At 38.1% G+C, this 20,358-nt stretch overlaps 5 protein-coding genes across 5 annotated transcripts; 4 read left to right on the top strand and 1 right to left on the bottom strand.

The window, feature by feature from the left end:
• The first annotated feature begins 147 nt into the window (after positions 1 to 147).
• On the top strand, positions 148 to 1,409 carry LOC125958012 (alpha-tocopherol transfer protein-like). Its single transcript, XM_049691105.1, has 3 exons — positions 148 to 504; positions 572 to 947; positions 1,014 to 1,409. The coding sequence occupies exons 1-3, from the start codon at positions 203 to 205 to the stop codon at positions 1,278 to 1,280; spliced, it is 945 nt and encodes a 314-aa protein (XP_049547062.1). The 5' UTR covers positions 148 to 202; the 3' UTR covers positions 1,281 to 1,409.
• Positions 1,410 to 3,240: 1,831 nt separating this feature from the next.
• Positions 3,241 to 6,144, top strand: LOC125956928 (uncharacterized). Its single transcript, XM_049689218.1, has 2 exons — positions 3,241 to 3,376; positions 3,438 to 6,144. Exon 2 carries the CDS (start codon positions 3,507 to 3,509, stop codon positions 5,487 to 5,489), a length of 1,983 nt encoding a protein of 660 aa, XP_049545175.1. The 5' UTR covers positions 3,241 to 3,376; positions 3,438 to 3,506; the 3' UTR covers positions 5,490 to 6,144.
• A 438-nt stretch (positions 6,145 to 6,582) lies between these two features.
• Positions 6,583 to 7,468, top strand: LOC125958122 (geminin-like). The gene is made up of 3 exons (XM_049691249.1): positions 6,583 to 6,768; positions 6,829 to 6,959; positions 7,034 to 7,468. Exons 1-3 carry the CDS (start codon positions 6,712 to 6,714, stop codon positions 7,443 to 7,445), a joined length of 600 nt encoding a protein of 199 aa, XP_049547206.1. The 5' UTR covers positions 6,583 to 6,711; the 3' UTR covers positions 7,446 to 7,468.
• Positions 7,469 to 7,825: 357 nt separating this feature from the next.
• LOC125958121 (zinc finger protein 501-like) lies at positions 7,826 to 9,283 on the bottom strand. Its single transcript, XM_049691248.1, has one exon. The coding sequence runs from the start codon at positions 9,251 to 9,253 to the stop codon at positions 7,841 to 7,843; it is 1,413 nt and encodes a 470-aa protein (XP_049547205.1). The 5' UTR covers positions 9,254 to 9,283; the 3' UTR covers positions 7,826 to 7,840.
• Positions 9,284 to 9,661: 378 nt separating this feature from the next.
• Positions 9,662 to 11,722, top strand: LOC125958120 (periodic tryptophan protein 1 homolog). Its single transcript, XM_049691247.1, has 7 exons — positions 9,662 to 9,856; positions 9,925 to 9,986; positions 10,063 to 10,202; positions 10,271 to 10,435; positions 10,495 to 10,777; positions 10,843 to 11,450; positions 11,538 to 11,722. The coding sequence occupies exons 1-7, from the start codon at positions 9,761 to 9,763 to the stop codon at positions 11,624 to 11,626; spliced, it is 1,443 nt and encodes a 480-aa protein (XP_049547204.1). The 5' UTR covers positions 9,662 to 9,760; the 3' UTR covers positions 11,627 to 11,722.
• The last annotated feature ends 8,636 nt before the right edge of the window (positions 11,723 to 20,358 follow it).

Below are 20,358 nucleotides of genomic sequence, written 5' to 3'. Positions count from 1 at the left end.
AACAAATGATTTTACGTTTCGTTGATAAAGCGTCCTTCACAATGGTCTATTTAGCGATAACGTTCGAATGGTAGCAATAGTTTATCTGGTGATTACGGATAGGCTCAATCATCAGACTAATTCATAGGATATCAGTGAACAGTCCGTGTAAAGTCAGTCTAACTTTCGCTACTGTTCAGTTTATACTCTGGTCAAAATCAATATGAGCAATATTCGCAATATATCCTCGACGATGGCTGAAATTGCTAAAGCACAAATCAACGAAGACACCAGCCAAGTAGATAGTCATCTTTCAGTGATAAAATCATGGCTCATAGAATGTAACTTGCAGTGCGGACCAATTGACGATCAGTTTTTGATGGCATTTCTCCGTGGTTGTAAATTTAGCCTCGAGAAGGTGAAGAAAAAAATTGTATTATTTTATAATATTCGCTCCGAACTACCGCAAATCATTCAAAACAGAGATCCAATAGATATGGATGTTTTACGCGTCATTCGGATGGGGTGAGCAGCAGTCCTTACATTACTGTAAACTAGCGGTGCGTGTTACTAATCGGTATTTAACTTTCAGCGTCGGTGTTCCCTTGCCAAAGACGGAAAAAATGTCCGATCCAAAAATATTCCTGATTCGTGTCGGAAAGTTCAATGTTTCTCAGTGCACGTTTGCAGATGTGATGAAAGTTGGCACAATGATCAATGATATCCTGATGCGAGACGACGATCAAATGGTGATTTGTGGCATGGCTCTGATAATTGATTTGCAAGGTGTTACTAGAAGCCATTTGATGCATTTTGAAATGAATTTTCTAAAGAAGGTGGCAATATTGAGTCAGGACGCTTCTCCTCTCAGAATGCAGGGCATTCACATCCTAAATCCTCCTCCTGGTTTACAGACAGCAATGAGTATTTTTAACAGCCTACTTTCAGAAAAGAATCAAAGTAAGCGGGTAAGGTATAACGATGCAGTTCATCTTGTCGTACACCACATCTCAACTTAGTTTGTCTCATTTCAGATCTTTGTACATGGCCGTGACCTTCAATCGCTCCATAAACATTTTCCACCATCTCTTTTGCCAGTAGAGTACGGTGGGAGTCTAGATTCTGTAAACGATTTCGTACATGAATGGGAAAAGAAAATGATAGAAAACCGATCATACCTCTTAGAGATGGCATCCATTAGCGCTACCCTAAGTTCACCTATCATCGTCGAAAATGCTGGGACTAAGAACGCTACCGCATTTGGCTTTGAGGGCAGCTTTAGAAAGCTGAATTTCGACTAGGATGGACTTTTCGGTGGTGGCAAATATGGGCTATTCGTTTAGTTTCGTTGTTACGCATTTTAAGCAAGAGGGAGTTTATGGTTATTGGTTTCACAATTGTTGCATAAAACTTAAAAAATGCTCTGCAACTACCCATAAAACAACTAAGGTAAAAATAAAGAATAGGTTCTCAATGAATGAACTGCTTTTGAATGAAAATTGAGTCGAGCTATTTCCTTTATAAAGGCGAGGATACAAGGTGTGTAAACTGTAGCGTAAACTCAAAATGTAATTCCAAAATGTTTTCGTTCCGCGTGTGGTATAGGCTCGGGATGATTATTATTTTGTTCATTAACAAACTAGTTGACCCTGCAAACTTCGTTCTGCACTTTTGAAGCCTCTTTTAATTTCGACTGTGCAATCCTAAGGTATGCGTTAAAAAAGACAAAATTTGAAAGGTGATAACAAAAAACTAAGACAGATAATTGGGTTCTGTAAATTACATATGGAAGGTAATTAGCCGTGGCCACACGGGGCGAAAACTCTAGCGCAAACGAAAAAATTAATGCCAAAACACTTACGCTTGCCGTTTACATGCTGTCAAACGATTATAGGTCCGTGGAGCGTAAAACCTAGAGTAAAAGCTGTTTGCAAACGGAAGGGCTCGCAATATGTTCTATTTGTGGTTTACATTGATAGATAGTGATCATTGCTAGTGTGTTCAATCCTTTTCTTCCACAAAACGATTTTAATTTCCTCAACCCGGCCACGTAAACATATCGAAGCGTAAACGATTTGGCATTAATTTGTAAATTTGCGCGCAAATTTTCGCTCCGTGTGGCCACGGCTATAGAGGTTTCATATTTTTTTGCAAGTAAACTGATAAAATTACCTTTCATGTGTAGTTTACAGAACTCAATTATCTGTCATAGTTTTTGTTTTCTTATCATCGTCCACATTTTTTCTCTTTTTGTTAAACCATTTCACTTCATCACAAATAGTTCTTGATGTACTAAACGTGGTTTTTATTCTAACCACAATAATCACAAAAACTTAAACCACTTCTCCGTGGTTCTCTCGTGGACGTGGACAAATCTCCATTATAAGACAAAATCGCGAATCAACCAATCCACTGGTGGTTTGAACAAACCAAGCGTTATTTGCTCTGATGGGTATAGAAAATAAAAGTACCGCAGTAGTCGATGATGATCAAATTAGAGTCAGAATATCGAATTCATCGAAGTATGCATTGGAGCTGAAAAGTTTTCTTCCAGTGTTTTGAAATAATATCAAATCAAGTAGGCTGTGAAGAAGAAAGCCAGTGCAAAAAAGACTTTCAATTTGCCATTAAAGGACAGAACATTCTCAACATTTCGTAAAACGTATAAACATGAAGCAGATCAAAACGAATTCATAGCGCCAAGAATGAGCGAAATCGGTCCATCCGTTCTCAAGTTAAAGGCGTTCGAAAGTACGCAACTTTCATTTATTCATTTATATATATAGAAGATATCAAGGTAAATCGTTCCATTTTGCTGGCATAAATCTCCAAGCCCATGTTTCTCTCTTGACCAATTGTATCTGGTAGGGAAAAAGATATCAATTACTTTTGGAGAAGTGCAACGGTTCATTGATATTTCCGATGATCCGATTTAGATCAAATATACTCCATTTTGTTGAGTAATAATCGCAATCTTTTACTCTTGCTTCTTTTACTAGTGAACGGTTCCTGGGACTGTATTTTGGATGCATTGTTCCCGGGTTTAATGGCCATTTATTAAAGAAACGTGTTTCTTTGCGCTTTCCTGGTTGAATACAACATCTTTTTGGCATTATTTTTACAATTACGCTAGAGTTTCAGCTTCATGTGGCACCGGCTAATGGTTTACCATTTTTGGGCTTATCGAGAAATCCCACCGTGCCACCAAACGGCACGGTGGGCGAGGTTTGATCGAGGTTTCTGCCGAAGTTTCAGGAATGCCAAGCGGTATTGGACTGCTGTCAGCAAGTCAGCTTGCCGTTGACCGTAAACAATAGTGATTATTTTAACTCGATAAGTATTCAGTGTAATTTGTAGTGAACATTTATAAGAACACGCTGTATACACAGAAAGAAAGGTAAAGTAGGTTACATAAAACTGATATCAACGTTTTCTAAGCCGAATATTTTTGGTTTTAGTCTCTTCACCTAACCTACATGACCATAACAAAAGCTGACGCTTAACGCTTAACGCTTAAAGCAACAATAATGGGCTCCACAACTAAACTCACGTCAACAAAATCGACTCAAACCGAGCAATCTTCCATTTCTGATGATGGTTTAATCACAGTATGTACGCTAAGAACCATCTTAGCTTCTTTATCCGATCTCAACAAGATGGTTGGTTCGATAAACGCGGCCAAGCAAACCCCTTCTGAAGATGAGCCACACACCGGCGACGACCCTCACCTGCCGAATATGATTCTTCCGCCCGTAACAAGCCTTGAAGAATTGTTTGAACTGGAAGAGAACGCTAGTAACGAAGATTTCGTATCATCTGCAGTCATTTGTTTTGGACGTATGTTCGGCAAACATAATTACAAAGGTAGAGGAAGAACAGTGTGTCTCCGGCTTATTGAAAGAGTGTTCGAAGTGCAATTCTTGAGTAACTGTTCGTGGGCCGAAAATGGAAAGGACGGAAACATCGATTTGATAGACTTCGAGCATACATTTAACATGTTGTATAAGACAGTGATATATACCGACCCGGATTTTACTACACAGCAAATGAAACATTTTTTCCGATTAGCCATAATGTATGCCAAAAGACGAGCTAATGAAAAAAGGCAAAAACAGTCCACAATTACTGTACAACACGCAGATATTGATGAAAGCTTTGAGGAAACGTGTTTGGACAGCATTGTGGAACAAGATAGCATGGTGGAACAAGACATTATAGTCGAACAAGAAAACTTGATGGATCAGGTGACAATGGATGAACAATTTAGGAAACAGGATTCTAATTTGATAGAAAATAACCATTTAGATAGTCATGCTATCTATGAGACAGAGCACTTGTCCTCAATAGCGAACATTTCGCCGGAAAAAAAACAATCTGATGTATCCACGCCAACTGATACATCACTAAGCCTTCCGAATAAGATCCTGCAACCGGTAAAAAATCTTGCTGAACTCAGTTTGCTAGAGAAAAAAGCAAAGAACGAGGGATTTGTTTTAGCAGTCATATCCCGGTTTGGAAAAATGCATGGAGAAGGATTGCATAAAGGCAAAGGAAAAACGATATGTTCCCGGCTTCTTGATCAATTCTTCGAGCGCGATTTCCTGTGTAACTGTTGTCTTACAAGCAGTACCAAACATAAGGATAAAATAGCTATTGAGCGGTTCCCGAACACGATCAATTTACTCTTCAGGACAGTGATCTATTCCGATCCAGAGTACACCATGCTTGAAATGTGTACTTTTTTGCAGAACACACTTCCTATGTCAAAGACACGTTCTAAAACTAAACAAGAAGGCGAAGGCTCAGCAATGAATGCCAAGCGAAATAAATTAGTTGCAGAGCCCAACGAGTCAAATCTTGTATTAGCGACAGCAGCCAAAGAAGATTTAAGTAGCGCGAAGGTAAAAGAATGCCAGGAAGAAATAACTACGATAGAATTAGTCTCATCGGCGGATCATTGCGCTCTAACGACGAGCAGCACGTTATCAACGGATAGAGATGGTCCTGCAAAAATCGTTCTTGAAATAATAGACAGTCAATTTGCCAAAAGCGACACGCCACTGTTGGATGTGAACAATCAAATCGAATCCAACACATCAGAAACACAGCACAAACGAATAGCTCGGGAAAAGGGTCTTTTGGAATTGTTTCCAAAAACGATACTGTCACCAGTAAATAACTTTAATGCATTACGTGCGCTGGAGAAAAAGGCATCGAGTCAATCATTTGTCAAAGCATTGATCTTCAGCTCTTCCAAAATGTTCGCAAGAGGACAGTGGAAAGGAAAGGGAAGGATCGTTTGTGCGAAGCTGATTGATCTGTTTTTCGAAAAAGAATTTTTGAAGAGGTGTTCTTGGACGGGTAGTGCAAAAGAAAGTGGAGTGGTTGCATTCAAAGATTACAATGGCATCTTTACTATGTTCTACCAAATCGTCGCCTTTGCTGCGCCTGATTTTACGATGAATGAATTGGAAGTGTTTTTCCGTAGTCGACTGCGCAATCGAAGATAAATATAATTAATAACTGTATGCTTGCAAAACTTATCATTACTTTTTCCACCAACACATTTTTTTGTAAACCGTTGAAAAATATTTATCTCAAGATACGTAAAAATCCATTTTATTTTAAACAAATAAAATATTAATATACTGAGTTTACTGAGGAATTCCGTGTGTATACAATGCAACAGTAACATTAGTAAGCTTTCCTAGTTTGTCCATAGAAGACTTCGAATAATTGCACAAAGTCACGGCCGGAGTAGGTTTACGGATTGCCCAGGCAACGATATCATGGGTTAGTTTGAGGTAGTATAATGGCAGTCTCTCGAAAACATGATATTGCGAATATGCAGACCATCCATAAAGGCTATATGGTTATCAGAAGTATTTTCGAAATTTGTGGAGTTTAGAAATATTAAAATTCCCAAGTATTTGCCATGAAACATATTCGAAAATTCCGACTGGCTTTTCTTTCCTCGAATTCTGAGCAATTCTAGCAACACAGTGAGTATGGTGGCCGAACCACCGCAACTAATCCAGATCTTGGAACCATGTAGCATCGGCCAGCCGTCGTACCATCGACCGAATTCATCGCCCTGCTACGAATTAAACCTGCACGCCCATCTCCCACATGCTTTTCTGAGTGGCCTCATCTGGACCTCCATTCTTTTCCACCTTCACTGACCGTGGATGCTGTTGGAGCCTTTTCCCTCGGGTTTTTTTTGAGAAAATTGAAATTGAAAGCCGTGAAATCAAGCCGTGGAATTCAAGCTGAAATCATACCCGCCACGCCACACCACAGCGCAGTAACATGGAACGGGTTAGCTCATCGTTTCGCCGCCTTAACTCCATTATCAGTTATACCCGGTACCGTCTTCCATTATCAGTTAAACCCGGTACCGACAGAACTGGGATACTCGCTGGATGCGCCAGAATCGGATCTTTCCGATTTCGTCCTTTGCCACGATGGTTACTTAATACGGAAAATATCAGAAAAGTGAGGATGAAAAACGTGCAGTTTAAAAAAAGGAACCGTGGATGCTTCCGTTTTTGGCCACTAGATAGCGCCACACTCTGTGACGTTAATGACAAATGCATAGTTTCCCTCCAAATTCTGACCTCAAAGGGACGCCGCCGCCTCGCTTTTGCACAGATATCTTAATCTGTATTTAGATATATTAATCTGTAGTTGCGGATTAATTGGAAAGTGCGTGCCATCGAATTATATCGCAGAATGAGTGGTAAGGGGCTGAACATTGTCATACCATTGGAACCAGCCGCGGAACAAGAGGTATTGTGCCTTCTCACTGACGCAGCTGGCGATATAATAAACGTTTTCTTCCCCTACCAGGAAACAACTAAAACCGCTCGTCGGACGCTGAAGGATGTACAAAACGTTGTGGCATCTCAAAAGGAAAATTTAAGCTCGCACCACCTGATGGCTCATGCTATGTCGAAGGATTTGCTTCTTCCGCCTAGCAAGTAATAATTCTTCAGCTTTTTAATTGCAAATGTTCTCAAATCTAATAATTATATTTGATCGCTTGTACCGACAGGGTAACTTCGGAAGTTAAGACAGTGAAAACATCAATTTCTAGGGCGACGCAAACTACTTTTGCAGCGGAGACCAAATTAACCGATGCAGATATAAGCGGTGAGATAGCACAAAAGCTGGATGAAAAGAGAAGAAATGCACTGCAAGAAACGCTGAAGGAGAATCAAGAACTAACCATGAAAGTTGAGATGTTGGAAAACGAGCTTGCACATGCCAAAGGAGTTATAGCTCATTTTGAAGACCTGGTAGGAGTTATGAACGAAATGTTAAGTGAATGTTCCTGCCAACCCTCAACAAGTGGAGAGAGTAGTTTTTCTACAAAAGTAACCGACAGTGTTGCTGAAGGCGACAGTGGCATTGCTCCGAATCTTGACCCGGATAGTGACGAAAGTGAGGAGTCGTCTAAGCAGTAAATGCGAATATTATAGACGAATATCGATTTAAAACATTTGGTCTGATTTATTAACGTAAATAAAAACGTATGTTCGATTTCTTGTAACATGATCTCCAATATGCACGCTATAGATTGCCACATTGTAATTACTATATCGGTCTGTTCTTTAAGATTGTTTTGCTTGAGATGTGCCATTTGGATCAATCTGCATGCAATAAAAACTATTAAGAAAAACAGCATTTTCGACAACACCAAGGCGGCGTGGAAAATCGGAATGAATAATCTACAAATATGTGTAGTAAGAAGTTTTATTTATATCACCGCAAATCTCACCAAATAACACTCAACTTGGAGTTAACCAGTCACGTACGACTGGAAAACTGATTTATATAGAACATACGGCATTTTTTAGAACTAACACTGGAGTTTGGGTTTGCCCGATTTATGTGTTCGGAGATGTTTCATTGCCATCGATCGGTAACGGAATTGTTTCCCACATTCCCCACACTGACGAAGTGTTCCCCCATCCGTTTGAACGACAATTAGTGAATGTGTGTTACGATGTTGCAAAAAATCATCTAAACTAGAGAAGGTTTTCAAACAATTGACGCATCGATGCGAACCGACACGTCTTTCTTCATACTCCTGTTGATGTGTGTCTCTCAGATGATCAAGAAGCTTTGATGGCGTTTCAAATACACGGGAACACCAAAAACATTCGAGCATGTCCTGAGTTTGTCGATCTTTCGTCTTTGCCGAATGTATGCCCATGTGTCGAGTTAGGTTTCGATTTCGCTTAAAACAAAGTCCGCAAATATTGCAAACAAAAGGACGATCTGGTAAGTGGACCTTGGTATGATCTTCTAAAATTGCTTTTGCCGAAAAGCGAGCCGAACAAACTTTACATTCATAATTCTTATCTCTATGTTGCATGTTGTAATGTTGCTTTAGTTCGCTGCTGCTAAAGTAAGATCGATCACACTGTTCGCATTTAAAGGCTTTAATTCTTGTGTGGCGTACTTCATGAACGCGCAGCGAGGTACGATCAGTGAATGCCCTACTACAAAAAGTGCAGTTATAATTTTTAAGTTGGAAGTGAATTTTAAGGTGCTTTTTTAATGTATTTCTACCACGATATAGCTTGTTGCAGAACATACATTCCACGACAGGAATGGTTCGGTTGCCCCTCTTGACGGTGTCAACTTCTTTTGTCTGCAAGGCGGCAAGAAACAGGCCACTTTGTTCTGCTGGCAAACTGTTTTCTATTGCTTCTGTTTGTTTGAGGGACATCGGATGTGAGTTTTGTTCTCCGTTTGTGCCATCACTATAGTCATCTTCAATGATATTTTCCGTACTTGCTGAATTGCTGTCCCCGCTGTCCACATGATCGTCCCTTTGTGTTTCTTGGCGCTGGAACACTTTCTCCGGGCAAGTATCGGATACGTTCTCCTCCATACCATGTACGTACTCTTCTAGATATTCAATCGCATACAATCCATTCCCATCCATCTCTGCTACAATCTCGAAGCTCTGCTCTTGCTTTGTTCGTTCCACACGTTGGGCAATTTGCTCAAGCGTTTTGTACGAAGTGTCACAAGTTGCCTCGAAATCGACGAAATCCTCAATGCACGAAAGACACTTTTTGCATATGTTGTTCGGAAGTCCATCATTCTCATCCACTTTGGTAACAATAATTTCGAATGATTTTTGGAGTCTTTCGTTGAATGTTCCATCCGGAAGAAATATCGGTGTACAGTTACCATCTGCAAGGCAAAATCGACAGAGGAAATCAAACCGCGGTACCATATTTTCGAGATTATTTTCCATCTTTTTAAAAATTGCGTTGCGTTCGTTTGGCTTGTTGTTTACCAACTACCCTCCAAAGCCTGTGCCACAAGCCTGGGCCAGACGAGCCGTAAAGGCTGCCACACATAGCTTGCGTTAGTTGCAGCAGCTGCGGCCAATTTGTGATTTTGTACAGCTGTAGCGATTCTAGAATCGCCGCAGCTGCTGCATGCCCGTATGCGAAAATGTATGCAAACGGGTCTCTTAATATTAAGAGATCCGAAATTGTTCTGCTGGTGGGTCTCTTAAGCGTTAAGAGACCCGGTTGCATATACCTTCTGCAATGGGGTGCATCCTATGTTTTCAGCGTTTTCAGCATTAATTTCAGCGTTTTTGTTCCAAGCTAGCACAACTAGCATTAGAAGACCCCTCGTTGACGTTTTCGTTAATACCAAAAACACGTGTGTTCGCGGAATCTTTTTGTTGTTGGGTGATACAGATTTTAGATCTACGTATAATCCAGCGGGAAACGGTTTGGAAATTGTAGCGATGGATTCAGATCAGGAAGACGAAGTTCCCAATGTGAACTTTGTACCTAGTTTACTCTTCGTGAAACGAGGTGTTGCAAAAGCAAACCCTGACAAGGTACGGCCAGCCCCTTTACAGATATGATTATGGATTTGAGCGAATCGCTACAATTTTACTTCTTCTAGGTAACTTTAACCCCCGGAGAGCTGGCCCGCATCATCAGCGAAACAAAAGAAGATCTCGAAGAGTATGTCCAGTGCTGTATTGCCAGGGGAATGGGAAGGAATAATTTGATAACTGTTTTATTTGTTTGATTCGCACAGAGACGGTGCAGACGATATGGACACATCTGATGATGAAAGTGCCGAAACTCATGAACCGAAGCAACCAATGGCTGCACCAGGCGTCACGGGTACTACTATTGAGGATGATGAATATAATTTGGCAGCTTATGACGATGATTGTAAGCACAGCATTTGTCAATATTTGTGAGTGAATTATTTACCATCTTTTCTTCAAAATCTTTCATAGCTGCTGCCATAGGTTTACATTTAAGTACGGTGGCTATAGTCGACCCTACAGAAAACATAGAGGATGATGTTGACTCGGATGAGGAAGATGAGATAATCAAACCGTCCGATAACTTAATTCTTGTAGGTCACGTGCAAAACGATACAGCGTCGTTGGAAGTCTATAGTATGTCATTATTGTGTAGATAACGATTGACTATTGTCGTAACATATCTTACTTTGTAGTTTACAATGAACAGGAAGGAAGCCTATATGTTCATCACGATTTCTGGCTCCCTAGTCCTCCGCTTTGCATCGAATGGTTAAGCTTTGATCCAGGAAGTGAATTGCCTGGTAACATGTGCGCAATAGGATGCATGGATCCAGTCATCACCCTCTGGGATCTTGATATTCAAGACTCGCTTGAACCAGTCTGTAAATTAGGCTCTAAAGGAAGCAGGAAGAGAAATATTGCCAAACAAGGGCATAGCGACGCTGTACTGGACTTATCATGGAATCGTCATCTAGAGTAGGTTTTAAAGTACAAATAGTTGTATTTACGTTTGCAAATTACATTTGCATCTTTTAATGCAGACATATTCTAGCCAGTGGATCAGTGGACCAAACTGTCATTCTATGGGATTTGGAAAATGGTACGCCCCACACTACAATCCGTGAGTTTGAAGAAAAGGTTCAAACATTAGCGTTTCATCCAAAACGACCCGAAATGCTGTTGGCTGGTAGTTGCGATGGCTTGGTTAAGGTGTTTGATTGCCGTACAACAAACGATTCGAACAGCACGTTCACAAAATGGGAATTGGGTGGTGAAGTGGAGCGTGTTTGTTGGGATTCGTTTAACGCAGATTGTTTTCTGGCTAGTACAAATGATGGAAAACTACACTACATTGACACACGCCAGACTGACAATGTACTTTGGACGAAACAGGCGCATGAGAAGGAGGTCACGGGATTGGTGTTGAGCACGGCAGTTAAAGGAATGTTGTCCACAGCTTCAGCAGACGGAACAATGAAAGTTTGGGATATTGATGCACACGATGCACGCTTAGTTTACAAGAAGAACCCCAAAATCGGAGTTATTCAATGCCTAGACGAGTGCCAAGAAAATCCATTTACCTTGGCAATGGGTGGCGATCTGAAGTCTAAAAACTTTTGTGTCGTTAATCTTTTGGACAACGATGTTGGTGAGTAGATTTTTCATCTTTGTAAAACAAAAACGATGCCTTGAAGAGTCATGTAATCCAAGATATATGCGTTTTTCCTCGTTTCAGTATCAAATGTTTTTAAACCTAGATTTGAAAACAGCTATTCTATAAAGAACAAGTCCCCCGATGAAGCAGCGGAAGATGGCCATGAATAGGGATTTGAAGGCGATGAATTCCTATTCCAATATTGTTCTGTATAACTATGATGAATAAATTTTGCATATTTTTTAATTATGTAAATGTTTTCTCTTATATATATATATACAAGTTGACCCCGCAAACTTCGTCCTGCTACTCGAAACTTGAAGCCTCCTTGAATTTCGATTGTGTCATCCTAAGGTATGCATTAAAAAAAGAGACTAAATTTGAATGGCGGTAACAAAAAAACTAAGACAGATAATTGAGTTCTGTAAATTACATATGGAAGATAATTGTATCAATTTTCGCACAAAACGGTCCGAAAATATATTTGTGCACATTTCGTTAGTTATTTCTGTGTTTTTTTAATTTTTGCAATCTTCACTATTTTCGCCATCTCGTTTAGAGTTAGGCTGATAGAGGATTCAATTTTTTTGCATGTAAACTGATAAAATTACCTCCATATTCAGTTTGCAAACTCAATTATTTTCATAGTTTTTCTCTTATCACCATCCCAGTTTTGTCTCTTTTTATGAATGCATACGTTTTACTTAATCTTCTGGTTGGAGGCTGGATGAAATAAGTCAATTAAAATTAAACCATTTTCGTTTCATCACAAATAGTTCTTGATGTATCAAACGTAATTTTTGTACTAACCACAATAACCACCAAACTGAAACCACTTCACAAATTTCTGTTGTAAAACAAAATAGCTAATCAACCAATCCATCCTTGGTTTGCACAAACCAAGCGTTATTTGCTCTGATGGGTATAGAAAATAAAAGTACCACAGTAGGCGATGATGATCAAATTAGAGTGAGAATATCGAATTCATCGAAGTATGCATTGGAGCTGAAAAGTTTTCTTCCAATGTTTTGAAATAATATCAAATCAAGTAGGCTGTGAAGAAGAAAGCCAGTGCAAAAAAGACTTTCAATTTGCCATTAAAGGACAGAACATTTCTAACATTTCGTAAAACGTATAAACACGAAGCAGATCAAGACGAATTCATAGCGCCAAGAATGAGCGAAATCGGTCCATCCGTTCGCAAGTTATGGGCGTTCGAAAGTACGCAACTTTCATTTATATATATAGATAATTGGCACCTACTACTGACATCGACAAACTAGTGTCGTAAATAAACTAGTTGACGGATCCTGCTCAAACTTTGCACAATAATTAAGGACAGTTGTATCAAACTAGGAAAAAAAAAAAAACTTGCCTAGCTTACCTCGTCGACAACTGCCGGCACTTTCTTGACAGAATGTATGTATAATTTTTTTTCAACTCCATGCTTTTTCCTTTGTTCTACTATTCCTTGGCTTTACCGACAATGCAGTGCTACATTGCCATAACATGCCATGCATGAAACTGTATTAGTCTCGTGCATTGTGCATCTGACATGCATAAACTATATAACCATAAAGGACATCTCTTTGCAACCTCCAAACAAACGCAGTTGTTTGGTCTAAAACTATTGTTTTGACATAATACGGAACCGCATGTTCATCAGAACAATATCGTCTTTTCGATCAACCCTGATTCGTTCGAGAATTCAAGATCAAAATCTTGAACTCAAGAACACATATGAAAAATAAACCAGCAGAACTTAGTTTGTTCAGATGACTATAAATTAATCAGCCCGCCAACTACTTTTAGCTTCAGTTAGCTTCAGCAGTTGCTTGAACAAGGATCTAATTAATAACGATTAACACGATGGAAAATAAGATCGACATCGAAAGAGTATCGAAAGACGATCCGGTAAAGCAAATCAACCGTAGGAAAACGTTCTATTTATTTCTAGTGTTGTGTTGTATCGCCATTGGAGCCCTCGGAACTACTTTTCTGTTACAATGGAAAGAATTACGATCATACAATCGTAGGTTGATTGACTACAATTTAACAAAAGTGGAAGATTTGGTTGATGTATCGGTTAAAAACCACGAAAACGGCCTTTTTAATAACCACTGGCAGTCTACTTTACTTGGCAAATCGGGTGATACAGAAGCAGAAATTCCCAAAAAGTTTATGGAGAACTCGATTAAAGGTCAGAACTTTAATAAGACAACGAATGTTCGACACCAGCAAGAAAACAAAAATGGCACAGAAGAAGAAGATGAGAGGAAATCAAACTCATTGCCTGCACGGAGTGAAGAAATTCATCAAGACGTTACGACGGTCCGTCCATTTTCAAATGTTTTTACACAAACTGTAGAAGAAGAACCAGAGTCAAAACAAATATTCGTATGGCGATGGAACATTCCTAGTTCTGCCTGGCTTCAGCTCACACCCTTCCTGTTTAACTACGGATGGAACGATTCATCATCGGATGCACTAGCGGAAAGTACCACCATGCGACTGTATCAGTGATAAGGACCACCTAGAAAACTAACAATTTGTTATTATTATTCTCCACTCTGTCTATTAAACCAAGGTTTAACCTTCAAATTTTGGTATTTTTGTTAATTAAAAGAAATAGGTTATCTCGTGATTTGCTTCGCTAAGGCCGCGATAAGCAATCAGAGTAGGAAATTTATAATTTGTGTTATCGGTGAGCCAGAGAACATGAAATTCCAAGAGAAATTATGGTACTGGATATTCTTCAAAAACGAGAATTTAAATGGAAAAAGATCATTTCTTTGCAAAATTAATCGGTTAAATCGACAATTTGAATAAAATCGTATTGTTCCTGTCTCATTTTAAAGTTACATCACTTCTGTCAATCTCTCAATCAATGGTTCTCAGTAACAGGAAAGAGCGAAGGGGAGTACTTTGCATCCGCTATCAACCAAATGGCTCACTGACAATGATAATGGGTCAGACTTGCCCAGATTAAAATAACACGGGCCAGGCAGCTTTCAGCTTCCTTCGATACGTTTAGTAAATAATCTGTTCGCAAAGAAGGTGGAGATTCTAGGTACTTTTGAAGCTGTTAGTTTTTCTAGTGTTGGGAAATTGATTACAAAATTATACGTTATACCCAAAGAAAAGTAAACTAAGATCTGGGGGAACGATGGCAATAATACGTAACGATATTGAGTCTAATGGTATCCCAAACGGCTCACCTGGACTGGTAGACGGTGTAAAGAATGTCAACCATTTGGCAAATGGCTCTCCAAGGCCAACTATAGCGGAGAACAAACCGAAAGCATTTAATCGAAGGTGTGTAAGCTTCCTGGCACTCATCGTGTGTGTAGCAGTTTGTTTCGGAGTTGGAATGTTGTTCCTGTATGGACACTTGGTTGATCGGTTAAATGAAAGTACCAGTCAAAGAATATTACTACACGATGATCATGAACAACCAATCATGCTAGCACCGAAATCAGCAACAACAACGACTACCACGAGCAGTAAGCCAGCTTTGATGGAAGAGGAGGAAGAAGCTGGGCAGCAATCGGTTCCCGATGAAGGGAGCAGCTCACCAATGATGTGGATAGATTCAAGCGGGTCGCAGGGAATTGCGAACAGTGCTGAAACATCGATACAGATTAACACCGAGCGGACTAACGTAACTGCGCAGCATAGTAATGGAGGTTCCGTTTTACCGCACGAAGGCTCTTTCGATGATGAGCAGGACGAGGATACTGGAAGTGGTGAGACCACAGACGAAAAAGGATTGCCAGGTCACATGTAGTATATTTCGGAGATTTTTACTTCCGGTAAAATTGATAGAATAATCAACGCTTGCTTGCAAAACGATTGATGTCGAAGGTTACTTACCTGGATGATTTCACGGAAGCATAATTTTTTCCAACAACACAGTGATATATTGAACGCTCAGTGATAGGGTCAGGCATCAATCTATAGGGAAGAAACAAGCCAAGCAACATGACATAAGTTTAAACGAATTGGATGTCCCGGAATAATAATTTTGACTAGAGCAGTAAAAAGCAGCGTAAAAAAACTCTATCAATGTTAATGTAACATTGAAATGATGTATTGTCCATGTTCTACATGTGGTAGTTTTTTTAACTGTATCGCGTGTGAAGTTCTTGAACTATTAATTAGGCATGATATTTAATATTTCCGTGTGGCTAAATATAATTTAAACAGAATACATATATTTTCAACAATATTGAAGACGAAAGAAAATTAAACGTATTCATGGTGAGTATATTATGAAAAATTGAGTAATGGTACTTACATCTAATATGCATTATATTTTAGTATCTTTCGATGATGCAGAATAAGAGATTTGGTGTATAAAAAAGATATATATTATGTACAAGCAACATTTATTCTACTAAACTTGACCAATTTATTCAAGGTATGCATATGGTTCGTTAAGGAATGCGAAAGATTTTTAATCAACGATTTGTACACAACATTCCCATGAGAGATTTTGTACTTAAAGTGATCTGATTACAATTTTTCCATTTTAAAATAACAGTGTTTTGAATCGAATTTGTTTACATTAAAATTATAATTATACATAAGATTGAATGCTCCACTCCTTATACGATATTATAAAAGAGTGAGCGAAAGTTTATATGCTATTAAGGCAAAGGAAATGCAATATTCTTATTTTTATGGTCACTTGACAGCTCAGTTATTCACTGACGATTTCTTATTGTTCAGATTTTTACTAATATATTAAAAGCCAATTATAAAGGCACAAATGAAAATCCATTACCAAAAATTTATGTCATAGTTTTGATGACAGTAATCATAAATTACATATTTTTTCTCGTAAACCTAATCATGGAAATTTTCTTCATTAGTTAGTTTATCAAAAAACCTACCTTTCAAATTTTCATTCTAAATAATTAGTCAAATTAAATTTCACCTTTACATTTCATTTCTAGGGTGTGAAAAAAAATAAAAAACAAAAAAAAAACACCATACAGAACTAGCATTTTTAACGTATATAAAAACGGGCGAGACATATCTTTACAGAACATTATTTTACAATATATTTCAATTGATATCCCTTTTGTTTATTATGATTTTTACTTTTCTTCCGTTATACGAGCTAAAAATACGTAATTGATAGCTGAATAACTATGCTATGTTATCGAGAAACAGTCCAGCGGATTGTTTTAAAATATAAGTGTCAATTATGGAAAAAAATTAAAATCGATTTCTGGGCAAAAACTTAACAAAACGATCATTCATTAGGACCTTGAAGGGCGATAGTTTTTTACAGTGGGTATTGTATGTTTTCGATCCGGAAGACTATTTCATTTCCACTTTAACTTGGTACATCAAAGTACATAAACAGCAGAGAAAGCCCAGAAAATTATGTACATTTCAGGGCGACAGCTCAAAGCTAAGCTGAAAAATCTCCCACGCACACACACTTAAAAAACTCAAGGATATATCCTTTATATCCTTTTTGGCAGATTCTACTGGTTATGCTTGGTTGCCATGGCTCCACCTACCGGCGAAGGAAAGAGAACGATAGAGAAATTATAAACACAAGAAAGAGGGAACATATATTTCAACGAGGAACACGATACGATCCTACACCGCTGGGAATCTGCACGTGCAAAGAAAAAAGACTAGCACGAACATGCATCATTTTGTATCTTTATACGCATGTGCAAGAATCCTGCCATTTCCTTTATTCATTCGCACATAACTGTGGTTATAGTATAGATACACCAAATCCTGGCGGATCAATTTGCAACATTAAATGGCCATCTTTCTCCTAGATTTTGTAATAATGGGTCTAAACTTTTTACAAACAATATGTGCTTAGCATTTGCTGGCATTATACCATTGATTTGATTTAGACCATCGTATAAGAGCTCAGCGATCGTACTGAATTGTATAGACTGCAAAAATAAAGCGGAGAAACTGTATTTAGTGAGAAACCGCTGCTCCATTTCAATTGGATATATTTTATACTAAAGAATAAACATGATGTAGCTGTTTTCATTTGAAAGGCAATAAATTCTTGAATGATGTTGGTTTCAAGTTTTATTAAAAAGTACTCATTTGCACTAAAATTGAACGTCTCAGTATTAATTAATTTAGAACCAATTTAGGAACTAACCAACTGTAAACTTATGTTATTACGGCAATGAATTCATACGCCTTTATTGGAAATATTCCGTCAACAGAATACTACTGTGTCCCTAAATTGCCCGCGTATAGGGATATCTTTAATTTTGTATTTTTTGTAGGTTGTCAGCACTGTTATTGGCAACGATGACATAGCGTAAAACTCAAAATATTCACTAGTGTTTGAGATATGTATTATTTTGTGAACTACTAAAAGCAGATTCTTCGTTTTTCGCCATGTCGACTGTTTTTAGGCAAATAATTTGCATTACAAATAATTTCTCTGCTGCGCATACTGCTATGCGAATGATACAGAAAGCATTTGATGAAGATACTACGCCAAAAAAAAAAATTACGGGTGGTACAAAGACTTCCAGGAGGGTCGGGAACGTTTTGAAGAGGAAGAACGCCTTGGACGTCCTCCAACCTCAATCGATGCAGGTCCCGTCCAAAAAATCAAATATTTGGCGTTGGAAAACCGTCGATTAACAATAAGAGACTTTGCTAATGATATTGGCTTATCAAACATATCCGCCAATTATATTTTAAAGGATGTTTTTCATCTCAAGCGCGTCAGTGCTTGATCACGATAATGCACCATCTCTCACTACGTTGGTTTTCTGCGATTTTTTCGCTAAAATCTCCATATCGTTCCAAATTCACCATATGTGTCTGATTTGGTTACATGTTGCAGCTTCTGGCTATTCGACAAGCCTAAAATTAATAATTCGTTCCGGGGACACTGTATTGACACTATAGAGCAGATTCAAGTCGCTGCCAAGAAGGTGCTGAAGGCCATGCCTAAAGACGACTTTTTCACGTGTTTCGAAAACTGGAAAATTCGTCGCAATGAATGCATTGTGTCTGGGAGGGATTACTTTGAAGGGGGAAAAATGATTTGGAAGAAAAATTAAGGAATTTTCAAAATCATTCTAATGTCACCTTATTTTTTGGACACAGTAGTATAATATAAGTACGAAAAGAATTTCCAAACTCTACCCAAAAAAGTGTATTCAAAGGTTGTCGGCAGACGTTTATGTAGAATCGGATGAAATAAATCACGCGTAGAAGAAAAACATTTGCCTAATTCTACTAACAAAAGTGATTGCAACAGTCCATAACGATCTTTGCATCTCTACGTGAGATTTATGAAAAAACTTACGAATAACGACATTACATCTCGGAGAATTTGTTTGTGAGAAAGCTTGAGGTCATATCAAGCCAGCCAACGGTCAAATCAAAACGGTCAAGACAAGACTTGATTGGCAGCTCCCGACTTAACAAAAGATACATTTTGACGCGCGATAGAACATAGATTATTTACCCAGACTTAGTTATCTGGGCTCTTACATATGTAAAAAAAAACATTGGCCATAAAGCAATTTAAAGCAAACAAAAGATTTAGCAAGAGTCTAAACTACTGAGAAAAATCAAATGTTCTCATCAACAATCAATAAAAATTTGTGTAATGAAGAGTGTCTGCTGAAAAGAGATTTTTCGCTATTTCGGTCCTACAAAGTTGACCTGAAGATCAGGCTTGACCTAGATGCCACGTTGCCAATTTTCCGATACCACAAGTATCGATTTGATATGTAAAACTATCAATCCAAACACGGCAAGGAGCACGATTTTTCAACAAATTAAGATCTTTTAGGTTGATTCATAACTAGTTGTGTTTTTTATTGAAAGTAACTGCGGGTTTTCAAATACATAGAATATATTTCATTTTGTCTTTTAACTTCTTTTTGGTTTTGCAAGGATTCGCTGGTCATAGATGTTCTGGTTTAATTACAAAAGATGGTTTGCTTTAAAAGAGAAAAACAAGAATTTCAAACAAGACAATTCAAGAATTCACAACGTTAAAATGGTTTGTTAGATGTTTTTTTTTTCAAATTCAATACCGCTAAAAGATGTCAAAGGTATCGTTTGAAAATGCATACCAAAAAAGGACGAATTAATCTTCTTTGTGTATATTTTACTTTAAAGCAAAATAATCTTTAAAATTTTATCTCTTTTGGGGGGGGGGGGGGGGGCTAAGTTTAATTCAAAGCAAAAAAAGGCTTTTTTTTAAGATTTTTGATGAAGATGACGATACAACTTTAATTAGAATATTTGATTTGATATTATTTTGTGGAAGTTTTCTAAAACACTACGTTCATGGTTTCAATTTTAGAAAGGCGAGTCTGCAAAAATGTACTTTTTCGTTGCCAATCATAGCTTTCAGCTAGATCCTCGGAAATATACAAATATTTTTTTGTTAGATTATAAGCTTATCAGAGAGCCTCGTCTAGTTTTTTTTTCTAAATTTGCAATTTCAGGTTTGCACAGCTTTTTAAAGTTGTAGAAATGCTACTCACGAGTTTGCTAAATAGAAATGTGTTTTACATGATTTAAAAAAAATGGAGTAAAATGACTTATTTTGAACTAAAAATGATCGGTATAGTAGTTTTAATGTCAACCATGGGCACTAACTTTGAAAACGTAGATTTTGGGAAACAACTTCAAGGTAACGAGCTATGGATTGAGCCATGTATGAAAAACAGTTTTTCAAAAATCAATATCTTTGTCAGGTTTGCCTCGATTGATTTTAAAATTTTAACACAATACTCTTGAAAGGATAAGCATTCATAGGCACGTAAGAATCAGTTGCTTATACCGGCTTGTTCAGGTTGGTCGATAAAATAGCAGCGCTAACAAACTCAACGAATTCAGATGGAAAAAACTCATTTTAAAAATCTATTAC

The sequence above is a fragment of the Anopheles darlingi genome, chromosome 3, assembly GCF_943734745.1.
Source record: "Anopheles darlingi chromosome 3, idAnoDarlMG_H_01, whole genome shotgun sequence".
Classification (NCBI taxonomy): domain Eukaryota; kingdom Metazoa; phylum Arthropoda; class Insecta; order Diptera; family Culicidae; genus Anopheles; species Anopheles darlingi.
The sequence above is the reverse complement of the archived record's forward strand: the minus strand, read 5'-3'. Positions and strand labels throughout refer to the sequence as shown.